Source organism: Triplophysa dalaica, chromosome 18 (assembly GCF_015846415.1).
Source record: "Triplophysa dalaica isolate WHDGS20190420 chromosome 18, ASM1584641v1, whole genome shotgun sequence".
In the NCBI taxonomy this organism is placed as follows: domain Eukaryota; kingdom Metazoa; phylum Chordata; class Actinopteri; order Cypriniformes; family Nemacheilidae; genus Triplophysa; species Triplophysa dalaica.
The window spans coordinates 6764992-6787715 of NC_079559.1; the positions used below are offsets into that span (position 1 = coordinate 6764992).

A 22724-nucleotide genomic window follows, 5' to 3' on the forward strand; every position below is an offset into this window, starting at 1 on the left:
GTGAGCTCATGTTGGCAATGCAGAGTAACATCCAAGCCAAAGCTTTCACAGGGACTGAACCCAGCAACACACAAACACACACTAACACTTTGACACACAAAATCTTTCTTTGATAGATCTGTTTCTCACACGCATTAAACCCCATTTACATTTTCAACACACATCAACCATCATGCAGTTCTGTCACCCCCACTGTGGCCTTCTGAAGAGTGTAACAACCACAAATCTAGCCTGGTAAAACTCACTCAACCATGTTTGTGCCCAAGTTTGTGTCACACCGGCACACCGCGTGAGAGATGAAAAACACAGCCAAACCTCCAGGACACGTTGTTCTCTAATGAACAGTCTTTAACATGAGAAAGGATTTATTGGGCTTTACCTCAGTGGAAAGAACATTAAATCGCCCATGTTCCTATCTCCACCGCTCTACCTCCCTCAGCAGGTAGAGTCACAACTGTACGAAGAGGCCAAGAAAAAGTGTTAATGTAAGAAAAAAGTGTTAATGAGCAAGTAATGTTCTAATAAAGTTGCAAATGGTTTAAAAAAGGTACATATCCGAAGACACACACCAGTTCCATACGGTTTACACTTTGTTAAAAAAATTAATGTTGAACTGTTGAATTTATTACACTTAAAAGTAAAATGGGGGGGGGCATTTATTTATTTCAGTTCAGTCGGTTCAGCAAAACCTTAAAAATGTGTGAATAATCAGATGAACTGTGCATCTGTTTGTATGCCTTTTATTATTTTCCTTCATGTTTAATTTAATGTTGATAATATAAAATTACAAGACAGTATTTTTTCCCTTTATTTTTATGGAGCCCTCGGCATTATTTGTATCTCTTTAAAAAAAAAAATCACAATTCAAAATTGAATAAATAATTCGTTTAAAAATAATGACCAAACATATATGGTAAAACTAAATTATATAAATAACATTTCACTGCTTTCCAACTAGTTTCCCTAGATTTCTCGTGTAGTTCCGCTGTTCTACCAACAGGCGGAGACAAAGTATAACATACGTGCGTTCAATTATTCTAACCTGGTTTGCGCACATAAGCCTCATGTCGTTGATTTAGGATAGATTTTCAACGATACAGTTCGGTTTACTAATTTACTCCATGATGGAAATGTAATCACCGCATCTCTTCATTTGAAACTCTACCTCAGGAACCGTTGAAAGTATTTTTAACGATATGAGTCAGTCAGACCACCAACAGGAAACATGACGCTGATATGGACTAATGATGTCAGCAAAACCTACACACACAAATCCCAATTATCAATGAGACGGCACACAAACAAGACTGCTCTGTCTTAACCTTTTAATAGAAAAAGAAAACATATTGAAAATATTTTTTTAAAAGGATTCAATCCAGTAATCACAATTACAGATGCCTGACCAGTGCTGTGTCCCCAGAGTGACCCCACCCCACCTCATACTGGTTCGCTGGTCTCGTTTATGGTTGAAGACCATCAGCCTGTACACTTACGAGGTGAGAACGGCAGGGAACAAGTACACAGACCAAATAATGGGTAAACACTGTATATGAACATTTATAGGGCGCTTTTGACCCTTCTGATGCATCCCTTCAACAAAGATGAACAGTCAGTACTGACAGATTAACACAAACACAGCCCTCAAAAACCCATAAAAGTGTTCAGTTTGACAATACCACGTCTTTGCAATTCTTCCATGATCTCATGTGGATCTAGGAGTTAAACAGTGTTTGTGAGTGGCTGTAAGGGATTCATTTTGGTAGCTTTGTGTGTGGGTAACAATAACTGTCGGTTACTAGTCTGTTCATATTTCCGCCTATTTATGAGAACTTTACAAATAATAGCAGGATATACAAATAGAAAGTGAGAAGTTGTGTGTGTGTGGAAAGAGGGTGTGGTAATGTATTCAAGCTCTGTGTGTGGTAGCATTATAGGGTCACGGCACAATCCTGACCTCACAACACTAGCTCAAGGGTGATGATCTATTCAATAAGGCCAAAATACATACAAAATAAACAAACAACCTCCACAAATAAAAAAACGTCCTTCAAAAAAGCAGGAGTCCAGATTTCAAAAACTCAGCCTCGAGTCGCAAAATAATAAAAATCATCCGGTTCATGTAATCACTCTTAATAAAATAGCTCTCTTTTTCGTATCCCCCTTCGCGCCGAAACGGAAAAAGAACACACGATTCCATCTTTACATTCATCCGACGGATGTTGTTCAAGAGCTCTCCTCTCGTGCCTCCATAAGTCTGTTTTCTCCAGCCTGCCACTTGAATAAGGATTGGGAGAGGCATGTCGCCTTTCTTTTCCACATCCTGTCATCCTGCTTTTTCTGCATAATCTCTCTGTCTCACGTGGCTCCGGCACGGAAAGGGAGGAAGGGGGCCGATGGGATGCTGGCCGTAGGAGCACAGAGGAGGGGTCTGGGTCCTCGGATCACGTCAGAGCGAGTCCCTGTTGATAATACATCAATCAAGCCTGTTCCCTCATCCAACCATCTCGATCTCCAAGCGGGGCAAGAGAGCCCAAGAGAGAAGAGTTCAGGGGTGCAACAGCCTACGAGGAAAAATCCTGCGTTCTTTCACTCTCCTAAGCGCACTCGAACATTCTCGCACACACACACACACGCTTTCTCTCAAACTGACAGAGTGTTATAGACATTGGAAACACTGATTTGAGTTCACACTCTCTCTCTTTCTGTCTTGGTCAAGAAGTGGAGCCTCTCTGCTATGTGACATCGTCCTCTCCCTCTGAGCAGTATTCCTGTCCCTGGGGAATAGACAGAGAAAGATAAGTCGAAAACTGACAAGTAAAAAACTGAAGTGAGAACAAGACAAAAACGGTTAAACGATATCTCAAAAGCGAAAATATATTGGTGCTGTCTGAAACCTCGAATGTCCACATTTTTTAGGAAATGGAAAAACACTGACAACATCGTAGGATATGTAATCACTTAAAAAGTACAAAGTTGAAAAGCACTTTTTAATACTTTTTACTGGTAAAACAGCAGCGATATCAACAATCTAATACTATACAGCAAAAATCGGTCTCTTGTCTAAACCACCAAATGATGAATAAAGATGCCTTATTTTTACAATACCTAATTCAAACTTTGAGTGGCCAGAAAGCGCTATATAAATGTAACAAATTATTATTATTAAACCAAAGCTACATGTGCATTATAATATGAGCAGAATTTCATACATTTTGTTCAGTCTTAAAGTTTTTTTCTAATCAGGACATGACGTGAATACAGTATACATAAAGTTCAGTATTCTCGATGTCTACTGTATGTATTGTAGCAGAGTCTGAATTGACTCATTTACGCTCAAATGTGATGTACATGTAGTAAACTAAGCAGTTTCAAATCTGTGCATACTACACAAGCAGAAATGTTCAGTTTTCAAGCCTCTCTTTCCACACTAACAGCTAATCTCTCATCCCTTGGGGTTGTGTTGATGCGTAAGCATTTAGCAGCTATAGCAACCGATGTAGATATAGCGGCTATTGATGACGCTATCAGAAACAATGGGTCAGCTTTAATCTTTACCATAACGACAGTGTGGGACATTCAGTACTAAAGTTTGGATTCATGTGCGGTAAAGCTTCCAGTGACCCTTTCAATTTACATAATGTACAAACCACTTAAAAACAAAAATGTTCTGATTTAATCCACTTAAGACCAATTGATCTCAGACCTCAACAGTGACAGATAACACAGCAGCTAGAGAGTAAAAGGGAAGTTTGGGAAAAAAATATGGTTGAGCGATAAATACACAACATTATCTCTAGTCATAGGGAAGTACCAGACAGTCAATATACATGGCAATAGGAGATAACCTTGTTTAATGTCACAGTCTTGATCAACAAGCTTTTCTTGGAATGGTTGTACACAGTGTTTCATTGTGTACAAACTGTATATGGTTGAAATGACACTAAAGCTACTCCGACTCTAAATGGTATGTGCTGGCCCAAAATAAAGTCAAATTTCGAATCCATCGTTCACTCCAGTGCCTCTTTTCTCTTCCTCACCTTCTCAATCTTCTCATCCAGCATTTTGAAAAACTCCTGCTGACTCTCTGACGTATGTATGCTGAGAGAGAGAGAGAGAGAGAGCGAGAGATAGATAGATAGAAAGGAAGTTAGTGGGGGTATGAGAAGGGAAGCAACAAATACACTAGAATTTTCCATTACAACAAGTATCGAGTACACACACACACACACACACACACACACAGACACACACAGAGAACTACCAGCTCCTGTAGGATCCAGAGTGGCTGGGCAGGAATCGTTTTTATAGAGACATTACGACAGGGATCATAAATCCTGGCTTCGCACACACAGAACACATTAACTGAGCCTTCCTACAACAACACACACGCAAACACACACATGAAACAAAGAACTGTTCAGTTCTAATGTACAAACTCCCAAAACACACATAGGCTACACACATGAACACTCACACAAGCTACTAAAAAAAAAAAAAAACTTGCATCCAAATGCTGTTATCATGCTTTGGTTAGTGTATTTATTTAGTAACACTATATAATTAGTTTCCTTGAAGTTATTACAACTGAACACTTTACAATGATAAGGATGCATCAGTAAACGCATTAGCTAGCATGAACTAAAAAAACCTGCTATTAATCTTAGTTCATTTTAATCTCAGCATTTACTTATTCTTTTTTAAAATCGAAAGTTGCATTTCTTATAGTTATCATGGCACTCTGAAATACTTGATTCTGATTGGCTAGTCATGAAATTCCAAGGTATGTTATTCTCTGATAACCGCCCATAACTAATAACACAGGATCATCCGGATGATGCAAGTTATTTTGACGGGTGCAGTTTAATATGATACATAAATTAAATATAAATATGTAATAATTATAATTCATAATAACAATTCATAACATATGTGCGATTGTTTATAAATGATTAAACCAAATTGCATGTTCATTTGAACTTCGTATATGGCAACAGGTTTCCCTTGCGGAAGATCTGTATTAGTTATAATTAAGCCAATAGAATGTTTCCAAACATTATTCCATGTCCAATAATTTACTCATGAGATTATAAACAGGACAATCACAAAATACATGTGTCCGGCAATAACACAAATGCTCAATAGATCATAAAATGTACATGCTAATATGAATAAATATTATAGAACTATTTGCTAAAAAAAAATGACAAACCCCATAAAAACGGCGCACATTCACTAAAGAAGCCATATAACAGCTTATTGTGTGGAACAGACTTCAATTAAGTTGTTATTCACCGAAACTGTTTATGGAGCTTCGTATCCTCAGTGCCAAGTCCTCAGCAATTTCCAGTGTTTGGAAAATGAAGTTTAGATTTGTTTGTTTGTTTTCCATGGAAGTAAGAGAATCATATGCATCAAAACCAGATGAGGGAGAGTAAATAATGAGCTTTCTTTCTCGTTTAACTATTTCCTAACCTTTAACAAAGAAAGCTCTTATGAAGATTTCATTTGTATTATTCTGCTATTTGTATTTTTTTTGCTTTTGAAAAAAATACTTATACCATAAAAAAACCTCTCATAGCAGACATGCCATAAATGCAAAGCATACCACAAAGAATACTCACTCTCTCACCCACACACACACACACAAAACAAACAGAAAAGCATGTACACCGTAAACAGAAAGGCACATTTATAACCCCACTCACTTTGTCTTGTTGGCGCTGGGCCCAGGGACCTCTTTGTGCTGTTTGGTCATGTTCTGCGTTGAACTCTTCTCCTGCAACACACCCGGAAATAACACGTTTTCACTTACTACCGCTCAAAACAAAGCCAGATACAAACTACGCTCCCCATCGCTGGTGGCCATCCAGTGAGGAGGCCAGTCGGCTCCTGGAGCCTCTCCAGAACAAAGCGTGATGTAGAGGCCCTGGGAGTGACCTTACTTTGACCACTGCTATTGAGAACACCGCCCTGGTGAGAGAGAGTCTCCCTCATTTCCTTTCCTCTCTTTCTCTTCTCCTCACTCTCCTTATCTGAACATGGGCATCTACACCTGCTCTGATCTGACCAACTTTATTAGCTTGGTCAGTTCACATGGAGACTGTTCTGGGACTCACTTTGCAGACATAAATGTTCACACGCTGGTCTCAATTTAGTTTGGTTTATTTAATTCATATTTTTGGAAACATATGCTGTAGAAACGAACACAACTGGAAGAACAATTTAATTAGAAATCTGAATAAAGATTTGTACTTCTAAAAGTATTTTGGATAAGACATGAACGTGTGAAAGGTTTTTACACCTATAATGAGAACATTAACACGACAAAACACATTTACATAACATAACAGAATACAACACCTTGGCAGGCCGTTTTTGCTTATTTAACATGTGAAGTGTGTGGTCAATCACAGCAGACATTATTCACACATTCTCAAATCTTATATGTCCAGTAAAAAAAGTGCAGAGGTAAAATCTTAATTTTTAAAATGAATTTAAAAGAAAGTGATTATTGCCACCTAAAACGTTTTTAATGTATACAGTATCACTGACTAACGCTACCAAAATCAACAAAAGTGTAGAATAAAGCCCTTAAATTTGTACTCTTGTATTCACTAGATTGATTTGGCTAGAAACAATTGCACTTAGTAAAAAACTGAAATAATAGCATACATTACATATTCTATACATTTTTGTAATTTCCATTTTTCTACCTCTATCACTACTACCTGTAATCATATGCATTTACAGTAAAGCTGCTTTGCAACAATGCAAAACTGGGAAAAGGACTATAGAAACAAAATTAAATTGAATGAAATCAATATTTCAAACTGTCCTTTTCTGTTCCCGAAGTTATTAATGTCTTCAAAATAGGCGAATCGTCAGACCAGACAAGTCTATACATCCGATTGTGTGTATGAAAATACGCATGTATAAACTCCCCGATACGACAATATGATGTCTGGTAATGCGAGAGCCTACACACGAGAGTCTGTGACAGAATGTGTCAGAATTTCCCTCCAACATTCCATACAGGTCCTCACATGTAAGCACTGCACAAACACATAGCTGTGCAACGTAAAAGCTACAAAACAATCTTATTTGCCACTGGCGATGTGTACGGAAAAACATGAACATATTGCCACATGAGGAAGAGAATCTCACCAGGTTCTCCTGGTTGCGTGCATTCACTCGGTCCTCTTCTCCACGCATGTACTTAACTTCCTCCACTCCCTTCATCTTGTATTCATCTGCAGTGATGATGGTGAAAGAGAGAGAAGAGTGTGTTTGTGAGAGGTTTGTTCTAGGGTTGTTAATAGTACTGATGGAACATACTGTAATTACGGAGTGGAAAAACTAGAGGAACTGGACAGAAGACGGTTATAAAAAGCTCATGGACTGAAACAGCATTGAACCTGCTTTAAATGGATTTTTAATCGCAAAAATTGACTCACCCTAGTGTTATTCCAAACCTGTATGACTTTCTTCTGCAGAAAACAAAAGAAGATATTTTGAAGAATGCTGGTAAACAAACATTGGCTTCCATTGTATGAACACATTTCTCAAAAAATCTTTGTGTCCAACAAAAGCAAGAGTCAAACAGGTTTTGAACCCCATGAGAGTGAATAATTGATGACAGAATTTGTTTTTTGTTTTCATATACATCCACACAAGGTCAAAGCACTTTTCAACATTTTAATTCTTTCATTTACTCACTTACCTGTGAGAAACGTTTTTCATAATGTCTAAGAATAATAAATCAAGAATAGCGAAATCTGATAAAAAAATGGCTTTGTGTGATGAACACTATGTAACATATGCAGTCTTATTTTAGAATCATTTTTGGATCTTGTCTGCCTCTGTCGCCTCCTTCAATTTCACTGTATTAAAAAGCACCTCAGACATTTGTTTATCTACCAAAGACCAAAGGAAATCATACAGCCACTTGAACGATGTTTAATGGTGCCTTTATGAATCTTAAAAGCGCCAGTCCCCATTTACTGTAATTGCATGGAAAAAATAACCTGTAACCCCCCCCCCAACAATTTCTTGCACTTTTCCTTTAAACAATAAACGCTTTAGATTTTTCCCTTTTCCAGCTGTCAGAGATTACCAGCAGCCATACATTCACTTCCTCATGGCACATACACACCCACACAAACATAAAGCTGTCTTTTACTCGGTCTAAAAAGCAGCATGTGAGACAACTATGGCCCACTCAATCTCGGTTTATCTTCGCTTCGATCGGGCTTTCTTCCCTTTTCTCACCGTGACGTCCCTGTCAGTTACAATCATGACAGCTTGAGTGGGCAGTCTGTGAATGTGACTCACCACAGCCCATACACACAAGCACAGAAAGCCAGAACAAGAATAAAGACGTAAAGGGAAAAGGCGCGAGAGACACAGTCTTTCACAGCTTGAGGAATGTAAACATGTTTCTGCACAAAAGTGCATGATCAAACATGCTGACAAACACACACATGCACACACAGTAATTTACCTACAACTTTAATTTTTATTTCACGGCGGTATTTTACACAAAACAGGCCTGAAACCTGAATAGCCAGAAATGCAAACACATACTCATGCATACACACACACACATTAGTAGGAAGACAGCATTGCTAAAAAAGGACATATGAAGAATATCTCAGTACTAATAAATCTTTTCACGGACCTAAGAGAAATGCTACAGCTTGGAGTTGCACTCTCAGGAGTGAGACTGACATTTCGTCACTTTAGTATGTTGCAGACAGGCTATTTTTGGCAGGGAGATGAGGGCCGCTCATATGTGGAGATGTTTTGATTAGTTAATTAGTAACATCAGCATGACGCCGACCTTTAGGAGCTAATGGAAAGAAGATGCTTTCTGCCTAGGGAGGATATCGTTTTATCGATATCGGTACTTGTCAATAAAGTTATCGATACTACGCGCTATAATTTGATGTAAAAACACGATGTGAAAGATGATAAACATTTTAGGTTTCTTTATTACAGCTGAGCTTTAGAACTGCAGTTTACTAATGCTTCTGTGCAAACAGAAAATGCCACATAACAAAAAGTGTGTGTGTGTTCCTTAGCATACCACTTACGGCACTTAACATGTGCATAGGAGCACATCATAATGTCATTTGACATATTTAAAATATTTACTTTACATCACTATGGTTATTTGGCTGGTAGACCATATTTTTTTCCTTTCTGGTTTTAGGTCTGCATTAATTTAAGCAATATTTTAGCAAGTAATATTTTTTCAATTATATGTACTAATTTTTTATTATTTTACGAGCACATTTACTTCAATTTACTAAAATAAGTAAATAACAATGTGGCTAATTATAAAAGCAATGTTATAACTTCTCAAATATAGGACTTTTAGTTTGATGGGTTGCCGAAAAGGGGTGTTTGATGGAAGCTTATTTGTTGTGAAACGCGAACGCTGAAAGCTCCACAAGCGCAACCATGCCACTCTTTCACTCGTAAACAAGCAGATTACAAATACATTGTGGAAATCATATGGCCCTAGATATTACATGTATGTCGAGCAAACATCGGCCATTCGGACATCATGCAGGGATGGAAATGAAAATGAATATAGTAGTCTCTTATTCGCCATTTAACAGCCGAATACACAGAAATAAAACAAAGCAGGTATCGATAACAGTTTCGTTTGTCATGAAGACACAATTATGTCCCGGTCCAAAAAAGTACCGGTTCTCGGTACCCATCACTATTTCTGCCCATTTTTTATTGCTTATTACGGAGGACACAAGACAGAAAATGATGACGAGACCGGGTGGCTGTAAGAGAAATCAGAAGTTCGATTTAAACTCATTACATCCATGTAGCTGACATCAGAAAGTTGCGGAAGTTCAGAAAATAGCAGCTTTCTGTCATCATAAAGTTACCCTTTTGTCATTTCAAACCTGTATGACTTTCTTTCGCAAAACACAAAAGAAGATATATTGAAGAATGTTACCGAACAACAGTGGCACCCATTCACTTCTATTGTATGGACACAAAACGAATGCAAGTGAATGGGTGCCGGTTAACAAAATTCTTCAAAATATATTTTTTGTGTTCGGCAGAACTAAGAAAGTCAGACAAAACAAGAAAAAAAGGACCAGAGGGCCAGTGAATTATAACACAACTTTTATTTTTGGGTGAACTTTAAAATGCAATTGAAATAATATATACATTTTTCACCCAGGGTCATGACAAATCCACGAGCGCTAATGAATAGGTCTTGGCTCCCATACACTCTCATATCTCCTTGCGTTTTTGACATAATGCTTTTTGTCCACCAGGTAATTTATCCATCTGGCTGCTCGCTTGGCTAAAACGTAACAAATCGGACATCATGACTGGTACACAACTGGTACATGACTCGGTCACCCCACACTTTTACCTTCTGGTTGGATTTCTGAAGTGTTCAGTGCCGTGAGTGGCATGTCTGTGGAACATGAGTGGGCAGCTTTACTTTTAGAATCAGTGTGGAGAAGCTTTGCCCTGAAGCTATTCTATGAGTGGGTGTCTGTTAAGACGGTGAGTCTACAGCAGGAGAGGTGAATTTGTCAATCTCTCGCGCTCTCTCTTTGATAGTAGGAACACTATCGCAGAACAGAGGAAGGTTACGAAACCAACAGAAGATTCAATCGGAGCAAAAACACCCATGTTTTGCTGGCGTTTTTTGATCAGAATTCCTGAAGAAAAGCAAGCAACATTGTCTGAAAAACAACCACCAAAATAAGAGTTCCCGCTTCTATGATGACTTTTCTAAATGGCATTTAATTCCAAAGAATAAATCTTTAGTTCAATCTTGACTAAACGGGAGGAAAGGGAAAACAAACATCAAGAACTAATAATTATGTACTGTAATCTGCAGCCGGTCATATGTTATCGTGTATTAGTGGACATTATACTGTATGTTACATGGGAACCAAGAAGAAACATTCATTCTGGAAAAAGGCCAACATCCCACGACTGTCTGCATTTATAAGCGACTGTGAAGTTGATTATGAAAAGCAGACGGCAGCGGTGCATTTCGAGTTGCCTAGAGAAACAAGACTAATGTAACGCGTCTGGTTCAAGATCAGTCGCTGAAACAGTAACATTTGCAGCTATAACTTTAAAGTAAAGACTACAGAGTGTCATAGACATGATCGGTGGCTCTACTGAACCGTGTTGCTGTTGAAAACATTAGCTAAACGGTTGTCTTGTAAACGGTGGCTAGGATCACACATACACTTGTATAAAACTATAACACACATACACACGTCTGATCTCCCTGGGGACAGTCCATAGGCGTCATGTTTTTTTATACTGTACAAACTGTATATTTTATCACCCAAGTAAATCATAGAACACTTTTTGCATTCTTGGATATTGAATAAATATTGTTTTATAAGCTTTTTTTGCTCATGGGGACCTCAATTTGCTCAACCTCGAGTCCCCATGTGCTGGTGTTCATTCAGATTTAGCTGCAAATTCAAATTCTTACCGTTTTTCCACACATAAATGTTTCATTTGCATCCCTGGGCAGAGACAAATCACTTTGGCTCAGGGATACTGTAGCTCACGGGTTTAATTCCCATGAAACACACAAACTGATTAATGCTCAAAAATACCCAAATTCATAAACGTTGATGCAAATGAAATATTACTGTGAATTTTGGCCAGACTTAACTAAAGGAAATCACAGGAGACATATCACATGCATTTTATTAGCCTACTATTATATTAAATAACTATTTAGCCAGTATATCCCATTCTTAAGATAAAAATAGCCTCTAAGAGCTCAGAACAAACTGAATATACTATCAGTTTGCCACTGCTGTACCAGCAGAGGCCCAGCGGCAGCGAGCCGAAATAAGCTGGCAGACAGACAGCATTTTTATATTGATCGGCTTGTCGACAGTGTGCCGACGGTGGTCAGCTAACATTCTCACCAAATCTCATTGAAAATTATAGATCTTCATTGCTTTCTCACAGCAAATTGTCAGTTTGAACACCCTCTTAGACTGGCAGGCGTCATACACATAAAAACACAGCTCACTTCAGATTGCATGTAATCAGATAGCATATTCTCTGCCTGCTGGCCCGTTTGTTTGTTTTAGGGCACCTCAGCCTATCCTGTCATTGTGTGTGCAGGAGATTGCGTTTGTGTGTGTGTGGATTGACTAGGCGCTGAATCACAGATGAAGACACGGAAACACACACACTTGCTGCCTGAACACTGACACACTTTGACTAGTAAACAGTCTGTTGGCACTAATCAAGTCCGGGCGAGATCTCACAGTTTGAGAGAGATTGAGATCGAGGGAGAGAGTGCGCTGTGCCCCCTCTGTTCTATTGATAGAGCTGTTTGACTGACAGCAAGGAAGGGCAATGGCAAGAAGGACATCGGGTTGTCAGCAGAATGAGAGAAAACGAGAGTGAGACACATCGAAGGACAGACAGACACACAGAGGCAGTAATCCACATCAACCAGGTCACAGCTCCATCGCTTCTCTTGCGATCTGCTGAATATATCACTCAATCTGATGTTGAGTGCCTCTGATATACAGTGCCTTGCAAAAGTATTCATCCCCCTTCATTTAATAGACATTTTGTTATGCTGCTGCTTTATCTTAAACTACTTTAAATTATATATTTTGTTAAACATTAATTTACACTGCATGACAGTAATGACAACACAAAGACAAAAATGTATTAAGCTTTGCAAATTTATTCAACTAAAAAACGAAAATAAGTATATTTCATAAGTATTCATACCCTTAACTCAGATGGTTAAAGCACCTCTACAGACTCCAATCTTTTTGGGTATGATGTGACAAGCTTAACACATCTGCATTTAGCAATTTAGCCATTCTTCTCCTCGGATCCTCTCGAACTCTTTCAGGTTGGACGGAGATCATCGGTAGACAGACATTTTCAGGTTTCTACAGAGATGTTCAGTTTGGTTCAAGCGCAAGCACGACAGACGGCCGCTGCGAAGAAAGGAAGGAAACGAGGAAAGTTGGCCATGAGAAGAACGACAGATATGCAAAAGGGAGGGAAAATGTCAGAGGAGGGAGAAGGAGAGTCTGTAATCCCAGATCATTCACTTTCTCTTGTGCTCAAACCATTCCCCTCCATCTCGCATGCTCGGAATCCTTAGAGACAGAGAAATGAACATGGCAGGAAGAGAGAAAGAAAGAAAGAAAGGGGGCGAGAGAGAGAGGGAGGGTAGACGGCCGCCTCCTGTAGCTGGTCATAGGGTGTTTCCTGTTGATTTTCTGCCGTTTCACCGCTAATTCTTAATCTTCCATTTTCTCACACATCACTCACTAAGTGTTGCTGTTATCTAAACCCTTTAAAACATATTCACAGCCTCACAAACATAAAACTTACACAACACACACTCGCAGGCATGAGTCACTCACTCCAGCTGATAACGTTATCCACTCAAACACACACATGCTTGTTGGCACAGATGTAGCTCACAGTCTGTACATAGGCAAAGGTATCTGAATTAGTCCCTGGATGCATCCAAGAATACTCGGAATGAATTTCGTTTGCCAAAACATTGTAAAATGTTTCTCACAGCATTGGCGTATATTAACAACTTGAACTACTGTCTGTGTGACTTAACATGTTTCTGCTGAAAGTTGATCAAAAATCGTGAATGATTACAAAAATGTTTTGGCTATGACCAAGATCCCTTTCTTAACTAAGATCCTATAACTAAGATCCCTTTCTTAGTTATGACAAACAACAATTCGATCCAAATTAATATCAGATATCCAGTCTAAATGAATAACCAAAAAATGATGACAGACATCACCGAAGGAGCCCATTCCCATTACATTACATGTCTGTACATGATGTAGCTTTACAGGACTTCACCTTCGAAATGAAAATTCTGTCATTATTTACACACCTCTTGTCATTTCAAAGCTTGTATGACTCTCTTACTTCTGCATAACACAAGGATATTTAGAAAAATATTCGTATTTGAAAAACGTTGCTCCCCATTGACTTGCATTGGTTTTGTGTCCATACAATAGAAGTCAATGGTGACCAACGGTTTTTGGTTACAAACAGTTTTCAAAATATCTTCTGTGGGATTTTCCTTCTTCTGCAAAACACAAAAGGTTTAAAATGACATCAGGTGCGCAACGTCAAAATTTGACACGATTTTCATTATGTGAACTATTACCTTTAAGAATGCAAGGACAAGGAGGACTAGAATCAATTTTGAATAGCTCTTCAAGTGAAGAAACCATACAAAAAAGGTTGCTTTCTCTTGAAAAAAGCAAATAACTACATTATAGTTTGCAGAATAAGAATTAGTGCAACCCAGTAGTATTAAGTTGTAAGTCATTGGTACCCGAACGCTTTATTGTTTGCCATCCCTAATGTGCGAAGAATGAGGTCAAATCTACCACAGCAGTTTTAATGTATGAAAAGTTAAGCAAGCATGTTTCTGAATCCTAACTGTACACTCCTCAGTATAGACTCCACCACACCCACAAAGTATATACATTTAGTTAGTATAACTGGGAAGGTAGCCAAAAATACTGACTCAAAGAAAACAGTCAAGCGGACCAATTGACTCAACTATCAATAAAATTCCAGGGAGAAATTTCATTTTCAAAGCTTCCCACGGAAATCAGTCTGATCTCTGGCCTGCATGTTACCACTAAAGAGACTGTGATGTCCAGATAGAAGCTCTAGGTCGGATTGGTGGGATTAATCCGCACGTAGCCAACCGGAAGTAAAATAAGAAAGACACATGTTGGGTTTCCCTCAGTGTTTTATAGATTTATATTTATGGTATAGTGCATGCAAACAAAGACTCTGTGGAAGCTGTAATCCCATAAAAGCTCTTAGTTTAGCTGTGACGTTACACCAAAAACTGAATAAATTGTAAACGGAGAACTGTGTTGAAAATAATGTCCCTACCACTCTGATTAATATAAAAATGTTTCTTATTGATGCAGAACTGCATGAATTTCAGTAAACAATGACAGACATTTTGAACTGTTACTTGAAGGGTAACCGGTGCACCATCTCTGAACACAGTGTTTTTTATAACACAGTTAAACCCACATGCCCATGTTCTCATTGCCTTGCATTCACTTGCATTGGCTTGCATAAATAAAGGCATTACTAAAGTAGCCAAATTATTCAGAAATAAGAGGTTGTAATATTGCGTGTTTATGTGACACTGACCACTGAAGAGGTCTCCGTTGCTATAAGCTTTGCTTCGGCCCTCTTCGTCGGTGGGCACAGCCGACACCTGCTTAGCTGAGGTGCAGCCCATGGCCTCACTCCTACCCCCCTCTCACCATTTCACCTGAGAGAAAAAGAGAGAACATACTTAACAAAGAGACCATCAATGCACAGGTTTAAAATCCTCCTGTAATGTTGACCAGACACTCTCGGCTGCGTAACTGTTACGTCCTACCGATCACAAAGACATCAGAAAAAGAAAACACAATCGAGGTGAGCCGAAACAGATCCAGACATGCTTTCTCTCAAAGCCAGAAGCCTTACGGATTCCTTGTTTTTACCATTACCTGACAATAAACTTTGTCGAACACGTCTCTGGACTGAACCAGAGCCAGGGGCAACATAAGACAGACATTCAATATCATTCAGAAGCAGTTAGCGGAGTAACACATATGCCCTGTTCTGTCAATTTAACTGACTTGTTCTGTATGTGTGAAATGTGAAGGTGAACAATTTTTCCTGCTTTTCGACAATCGAACTGGCTATTTCCTACATTGTAAATAGAAATGTTGACAAATAAGACAGATGTCAAAATGAAAGAGGATCCCTACATTCAAACAGATAAAGTAGCATTAACGTTAAAGATTATTTAACTACGAAATACCCTCTCACCAAATTACAATCACAGAATTTTAACACAATTTTGGTGCAAGTGTACAATGTTGGATAAGAAGCAGAAACTGTTGCATGTGTGAGCAGCCAACATGGAACATTTACTAGACAAGGTAATCCAGCAATTTTCCTGCAATTAAACAGCTTTCATGTGTAAAAGTGAACAGTGACAGAGATGACAACATCCTCATATCTAACTCACACAGGACGCGAAGACCCTGAGCGAATGAGGGAGAGAAAATGAGAGAGGACAAAGCAGAGTACTGGAACATCAAAAGAGCCGCGATTCCTCCTCCTCTCTTCTCCTCGTTTGAAGTTGACAGGAGGGGCAGTGTTTACAACTATTGCTCTGCCTTCACCAGCACGGGGTGCGGGACAAAGCACCAGGTGTACGGAGGAAAGAAAAGTGTGCAAACGCGGGTACGTACAGTATGTGCGCACACTCTCTGCTGCTGGTCTTGAGCAAAACAATATATTTTGCCGAAAGCAAGTAGGGAGTTTTACATGCGAAATCGAGTGAAAAGAAAGGCATCTATCTAAAAATGTATATTATAAAGATTATAATTCTTATAATAGGTGTTCAAAGTCAGTTGAAGGTACTTTTTTGAGGGGATCTGTTGACTGAAATATAATATAATATACATAACGTCTTCAGAGGTGTATAAAAACTTAAAATTATGAAGCGTTAAGTTTTATTACCTTAGAACGAGCTACTTCTATCTACATACACCGAGGGTCCCTTAAATGGAATTCTCCATTTTTCTACAGGAGCCCTAAATGGACAAACTGCTCTACAGAGTGCATTTCATAAACATCTCCTTTGGCAATGAAGCAAAAACGTGACAACCTCTTAGCCACCGTAGTGCTTTGAAAAGGAGGGTTTGAGTGAGCCGTTGGTTGCAATTTACAACCTCACCAATAGATGCCGCTAAATTTCATTCAATGGATCTTTAAGATGAGGGAAATATACACATGGGTTGAATGTGACAAGGTTTGGATATGTATGTAGGATTTCTGTGAATTAAAATGTAGAAAGTAGAAGCAATGATACTAAAATCTCTTCATGCTCTTCATAAGAACCTATGTGCCAGTTTTTGAGGAAAAGACAATTCTGAAAGCAGCACTTAATTGAAAAATCTTTAAAGCTTCAAAAAGCTTTAAAAATAACCAAATATTGACATCTAAGCCATCAGTGACATGATAAACTGTCAAACCTTTATTTTGCCATGTTAAGGTTGATTGTTGAGTGGAATTTCCCCTCATTTCACATGAAAAATTCATGTATTCCTCGGTTAACACTGTCAGATGTAACAAATGTTTTTTTTCCAACGTGACCTTAAAAGCAGTCAGTGTTTACATTTTATATTTTTGCGTGCTCTCTGACCTTGCCATTGTTGGCTTCATGCCCTTCGAAGCGGAGCTACAGGAACTCTTTCGTACCTAACAGGCAAAGTCTCTTCACACCTCTTATGACAGACATAAACACAAAGCCATCTGGGCACTTGCATCTGGTATACTATCTCTAACGCAGAGAGTCCGCTTACGTCTGCGTTTCACGAAAGCTGTGCACGTACCTAGATCAGTGCCTGGATATGAATGTGCCTGTTTGTGTTTCCACACAGCTCATGTGAGTGTCATGCGACAGTCACCGGCATCCAGATGTGAAACTGTGTCAATAGGATGCGTCTTAAACGTTTGCTTTAACCCGCTTATCGACTTAAACGTGCACCCTTTCGTCCTCTAGTCGTTCAGAAACACACACTTTCATAACGCCTACTCAACCTACATTCAGACAAACAGAAAAATCTGATTAATGTGCGGGGACATAAATGAACAGCCTACTTTCTGAACATCAGCGAAGCTAGATAGCATCACACGCATCCTTCACATAAACACTCGCAAACACACGCTCAGCACACACACCCTCAAACAAGCCGCAGGGCTGAGAGCTGTCCGAGTTATAACGCTCACCCTGAAAAACAGGCTCATCGGGAGAGAACAAGAATCAAGGGAAGGAAAGCACGAACAGGATAGCACGATCACCGAACCTGCGCTCGGAGGAACCGGAGAGACACATTCATTCATCTCCACCTGTGACCAAGCAAACAGGTCAGCACTCAGCAGGCACTCGATGTAATACTTACTCACCCGAAATGGCTGTTGCATCAAGCCCACCGTCCCCGTTTAAACAGATCATCAGAATCCTGCCAACCCACAGTACACTCCTCAGTGTTGTCTCTCGGCTATCCTAAGACTAAGCACTCGTTCTCTTTCATTCGTTCTTTATGTTATATGTAGTGAGTGGCAGTTTGGGGGCGGAGAGGTGTTGAAAGAATAGCTCTACTGTTTAAGTAAGGAACTCTCTAACCATGAGAAGACAGAGAGAGAGGAGAGCTGACATTTGATGTTATTGATATCATACCTGGTGCGATGTGTGTCTTAAGACTATATAAAATGCAATTGATATCCTCATTGTCTGTCTGAGAGGCCAAACGCAGCAAAACAAAAAAGGTTGTTAATTTCCAGGAAAATCAACATGGTTTACTTATTGTTGTCTCTACAGATTAAACTAGAACAACGTGTTTTAACACTTAAAATTACACACAGCAGCACAAAGGCCAGAATAAAAAAAACATGAGGCCAATACAGTGTATAAAAAGCTACTTGTAATCAGTAAACACATTCGATATCTCCAGCCGACGTCTTGTCACGTCGTACCACTCAAGGATGTCTCAACCGTGCCTGTATCTGACTGACTTAAACAGTGACTTCATTTCAAGGCAAGTTATTTGTGCCAGTCGCCTAGTACTGTGCTGTACGTGTGCGCCTGTCAGAAAATGGGCAAATGACTAACATCTATAATGCTAAAACTGAACTCTTAGTGGTTTGTGGCTTTTGAAAAGTACATATTTTTTTCATATCGAAGACACACCTTTGTATTTTCCCCTCTATGTGAAGTACCATTTCTCCCCAAGTAAACACCCCGGTTGAAAAAAACGTCACATGCTAGCCTGGGTTAGGGGAATGTTTTGATGCTGGTTTGACCAGCTTAAACCAGCTAAGGACCAGCACATGACATTTACATTTATGCATTTGGCAAACGCTGTTATCCAAAGTGACGTACATTGCATTGTACTACACATTTGTTTCTGACTGTTAGCACCCATGACCTTGGCGTTACTGGCACCATGCTCTAACCACTGAGACCCAGGAAAGCTGACCAGTTTAAACCAGCATCCAAACATATCCAAATCAGTATGTCAAATCAGGGACGCAGAGCCACGGTTTTGTGGAAATTAGCTCTGGGGTCAAGTCCGTATTTTTCTGTATCCGTCTCTATTACAATAACAAGTGCTTCCTAATTCTGCCTATAAATATTCATTTCAAATTAGAAAGACATCCATTATATACCAATTGTAAGATAATTGGTCTGCCTGTTTCCTGTAAATATGCACGGAGCTTCATGGTCTCTCTAATGAGCTCCTGAAAGTCTCGAATTGAAAATCCCTCCCACTGTGGAAACTCATTTACATCCCTTTGCAAAATGTCTTATTATTCAGCAAAATTTGAATAATGTTCAAAAAACATCTTGCAAATTGTTATTTAAACATTTATATGAGTGTGTGCACTTGTTTCAGTATGTACGCGAGACGGCACCCTGAAGCTGAGACACATTCAAGTTTGACAGAAGCAGAGGAGAATGTTCTGTTTGTTTCATTTCAGGACAGCAATCGACAGTAGTCACATGAGCACGCACACTTTAGCCTGACCTCACCCTGTGGAACAAAAGCGTGACATGTGTTCAACCTCAAAAATCACCTCGGAACAATGAACTTTCCCTGTGGTTGACTGCATCTCTTGTGGGCAGGGCATAACAAATGGGCACATTAGGACCATCTTAATGCATTTCTTATTTTCTACCTGCAGTGTTAATAATTCAGACCAGAGTTATATTGAGTATGGCAGAGATAAAGTATTTTTGTATGCTAAACCCAGAATCGAGTTCGGATTTTAGCTCTTTCCGTTCCAATCGACCCAATGTCAATGGGTTCTTTTAATGGGTTTTTGGTTAAATGCAGAAAATATGGTTTGTGGCTATTACTGGCTAACAAAACCTAAATATGTTCACATTTTATTCTGTGACATAGAACACACCAGCTCATACCTAACCCAATTGTGATTTTTAACGCTTTATCGTGTCTTAAAAATGACGGTTGTTAGCAATTTGCTAAAAACGACCACATCCTTTGGCAGGGTCTTTAAACGTCAAGCATAGAAATCTCACAAATAATGTAACATGGACACAAATCTTTAAAAACGTTGATGGATATTCATTAAAGTTTTTAATTAAGTTTGAAGAAGTTGTAGACGGAGGCTTGGTTGCGGTGACGTTAATTTCGAGCGACCACAGTGTAGTCTCTATGTTAGCTTTTTACTTCAGGTGATTGTATCTGTAAAGATTAAATCTTAATAGACAAAAAATTTAAGTATCATTAACCTTTGTTAATCGCAGAGCTTATTTTTTGCGATCTTCCAAAACTTTATGGGTAAAATCCATACTCTATCCGTCGAGGGATCCAGTGTGGCGTTAACTTCGGAGTTGACCTAAGAAAAAGCGTAATCACTGTGATACTTGGTTGTTTGAGAGTTTTGGGGTTTCCCACAGGAATAGCTCACAAAAAAGTATGAAATATTCATTGTAAATCTTCCACAGAACACATAAAAGATGATGTAAGGTCAAAGACTACAGATATTAAAAAGACACCATAGTTCTATTACTCTCTTTGAAAGGGGGAAAGTTCAATAAGTCCCGCCTTCAAGTAAAACAACCAATCATAAATCATTAAAGACTAATGGTTCTGAGAGGGAGGGGTACAAAGTGTTGGGAACTATACAGTACTCGGAACCTTGAAAGAGTGTTTTTGCTCAATTTGAGTTTTGGAAACAAACTGATGCCAGATTAGATTTTTTATCAGATTTAATTTGCTTTACTGTGACATTCTTAGCAAATGATTTTAAGGATAGTGGTCTTTCCTAATTTAAGTAAGGATGGACTTGGTCTTGTTTGACTGAAACTGGCCGGAGGCATTCCAATCATTGCACAGAGTGTGGAGACTTTCCTTAGGCAGAATGTAAGACTGAGTCATCGATTGCTTTGATTGTATGGAAAAAGGCAGTAACATTATTCTAAATGTATGTTACACAGGAAAAGAAAGCCATGTGGGTTTGGAACAACATGATGGTAAATGTCACTGCTCATTATCACTGCTCTGATAAACTTTTTTTGTGTTCCAATGAAGAAAGTAAGACACAATTGTCATGACTCATGCAATACTGTCTGGTGACAGAATTTCCCTTCAACCCCTATAAACCACATCAAACTACCCAATCATCATCCAGATCAGACCGTCCGCATCATCACCATATTACCTTTGTCATGTTCACAAATTAATGGACACAAGTCGTTCCTCAGAAACACAGCACAATACACCTCCCGTAACTATGGTAACCTCCTCTCTGGGTGATGTCACCCTGACATTGCATCATAACCCCATGAGCTATCTGGGTCGCTTTTCTTAAGTCACGTGAATCGTGCGGGACAAACTGATTAAACAAACACAGCTTTGCGTGCAGAGACTAAGTGACCTAAAGCAGGATGCACAGTCGCTATTAATAGCCCTTTAGCCTCTTCAGTCACCAGAACAAAAGCCATATGTGCGCAGAGCATCATGGATGCGAGAGACAGATGGAGGAGTCAGACTGATGAAAGAGAGAGGTACAGATCCGGCTGTGTACCCCCAGCTTCCTTACAGACTGAACACACACACCTTGCATTAAACACGCGCTCCATAAAGTACAAATACATGAAATACATTGACAGAACGACACACACAGCTGCGTCCAACTGCGCAGCATTGAGACAGAGCGCGCATTGCCTGCCAGCAGGACAGTTGTGCGTGTGCGCGCGCTGACAAACCAGGTGTCTGTTTGTTTTCATAGCCTCCACGTCGGCGTCTTGGTTAAATATAACAACGTTGCAAATCTACATTTCAATCGATACATTTCCATGCAACGTGACAGAAATAACAGCCAGTCAAACATATACATCTCGTCTATTCCAGAGCTATGTGCTTATCAATGGCAAACCCAGCGAACTGCGAAACTAAATAGGATTTTAATTTGGAGACACCAAAATGTAATGATCACTCTGCATGCATTACTAGGTATTAACTCAAGGTATTATAACACCAGAAAGCCCTGAATCTGCTCACAGATCAGCTCAAAACTGAGCATGCAAAAAAATGAATCAGAAGCAAAACCAGGAGCGCAATAGCTAAACACCAGCATCAAAAAAGCAAGCGGTTTGAATTTAAGACGAACATCAGCCCCAACCTGAATCCAAGCGATATGTGCCGTTGAAAAGCATTGATATGACAGTAAAACACTCACTTAACAGACGCGTCCCTCGATCACTGGCGGACGGGAATGAGCGCTGGCTCCAGTGATGTGGACCGCTGGTTTACAGCGCACGCTCCTGATTTGCTCGAAGAAGTGCAGCCATCTTGCTAAAGCCCGTGCGTTAAACCAACCACATGCATGGACGTGAGAGGGGAGGAACTAGTCAAATTGACCTTAAACATCACCCCGGTTGCATGTCTAGCTATGCTTTAAAAAAATAATGATAATTGGTTAGACAATTATATTTATTGTTAGTCCAATTATATTTTACACTATATTTTTTATACTAATCTTATTGTTCGATTATGTATAAACGACATACGTACATTAAATATACTTCATAAAATAATATATACCATCGTGTATTAGTTTTTGTA

The 22724-nt window shown here is 39.2% G+C and overlaps 1 protein-coding gene across 2 annotated transcripts; it reads right to left on the reverse strand.

The window, feature by feature from the left end:
* Positions 1–1311: 1311 nt before the first annotated feature.
* On the reverse strand, positions 1312–22475 carry zgc:92140 (uncharacterized protein LOC447854 homolog). 2 transcript variants are annotated; one of them, XM_056772703.1, is made up of 6 exons: positions 22339–22475; positions 15217–15340; positions 7165–7250; positions 5706–5776; positions 4038–4098; positions 1312–2774 (listed from the first exon to the last, which is right to left on the reverse strand). In XM_056772703.1, exons 2-6 carry the CDS (start codon positions 15305–15307, stop codon positions 2733–2735), a joined length of 351 nt encoding a protein of 116 aa, XP_056628681.1. In that variant the 5' UTR covers positions 15308–15340; positions 22339–22475; the 3' UTR covers positions 1312–2732. The 2 variants fall into 2 exon arrangements, with proteins under 2 accessions (XP_056628681.1, XP_056628683.1); XM_056772705.1 differs by lacking the exon at positions 22339–22475 and adding an exon at positions 18037–18176.
* Positions 22476–22724: the final 249 nt, after the last annotated feature.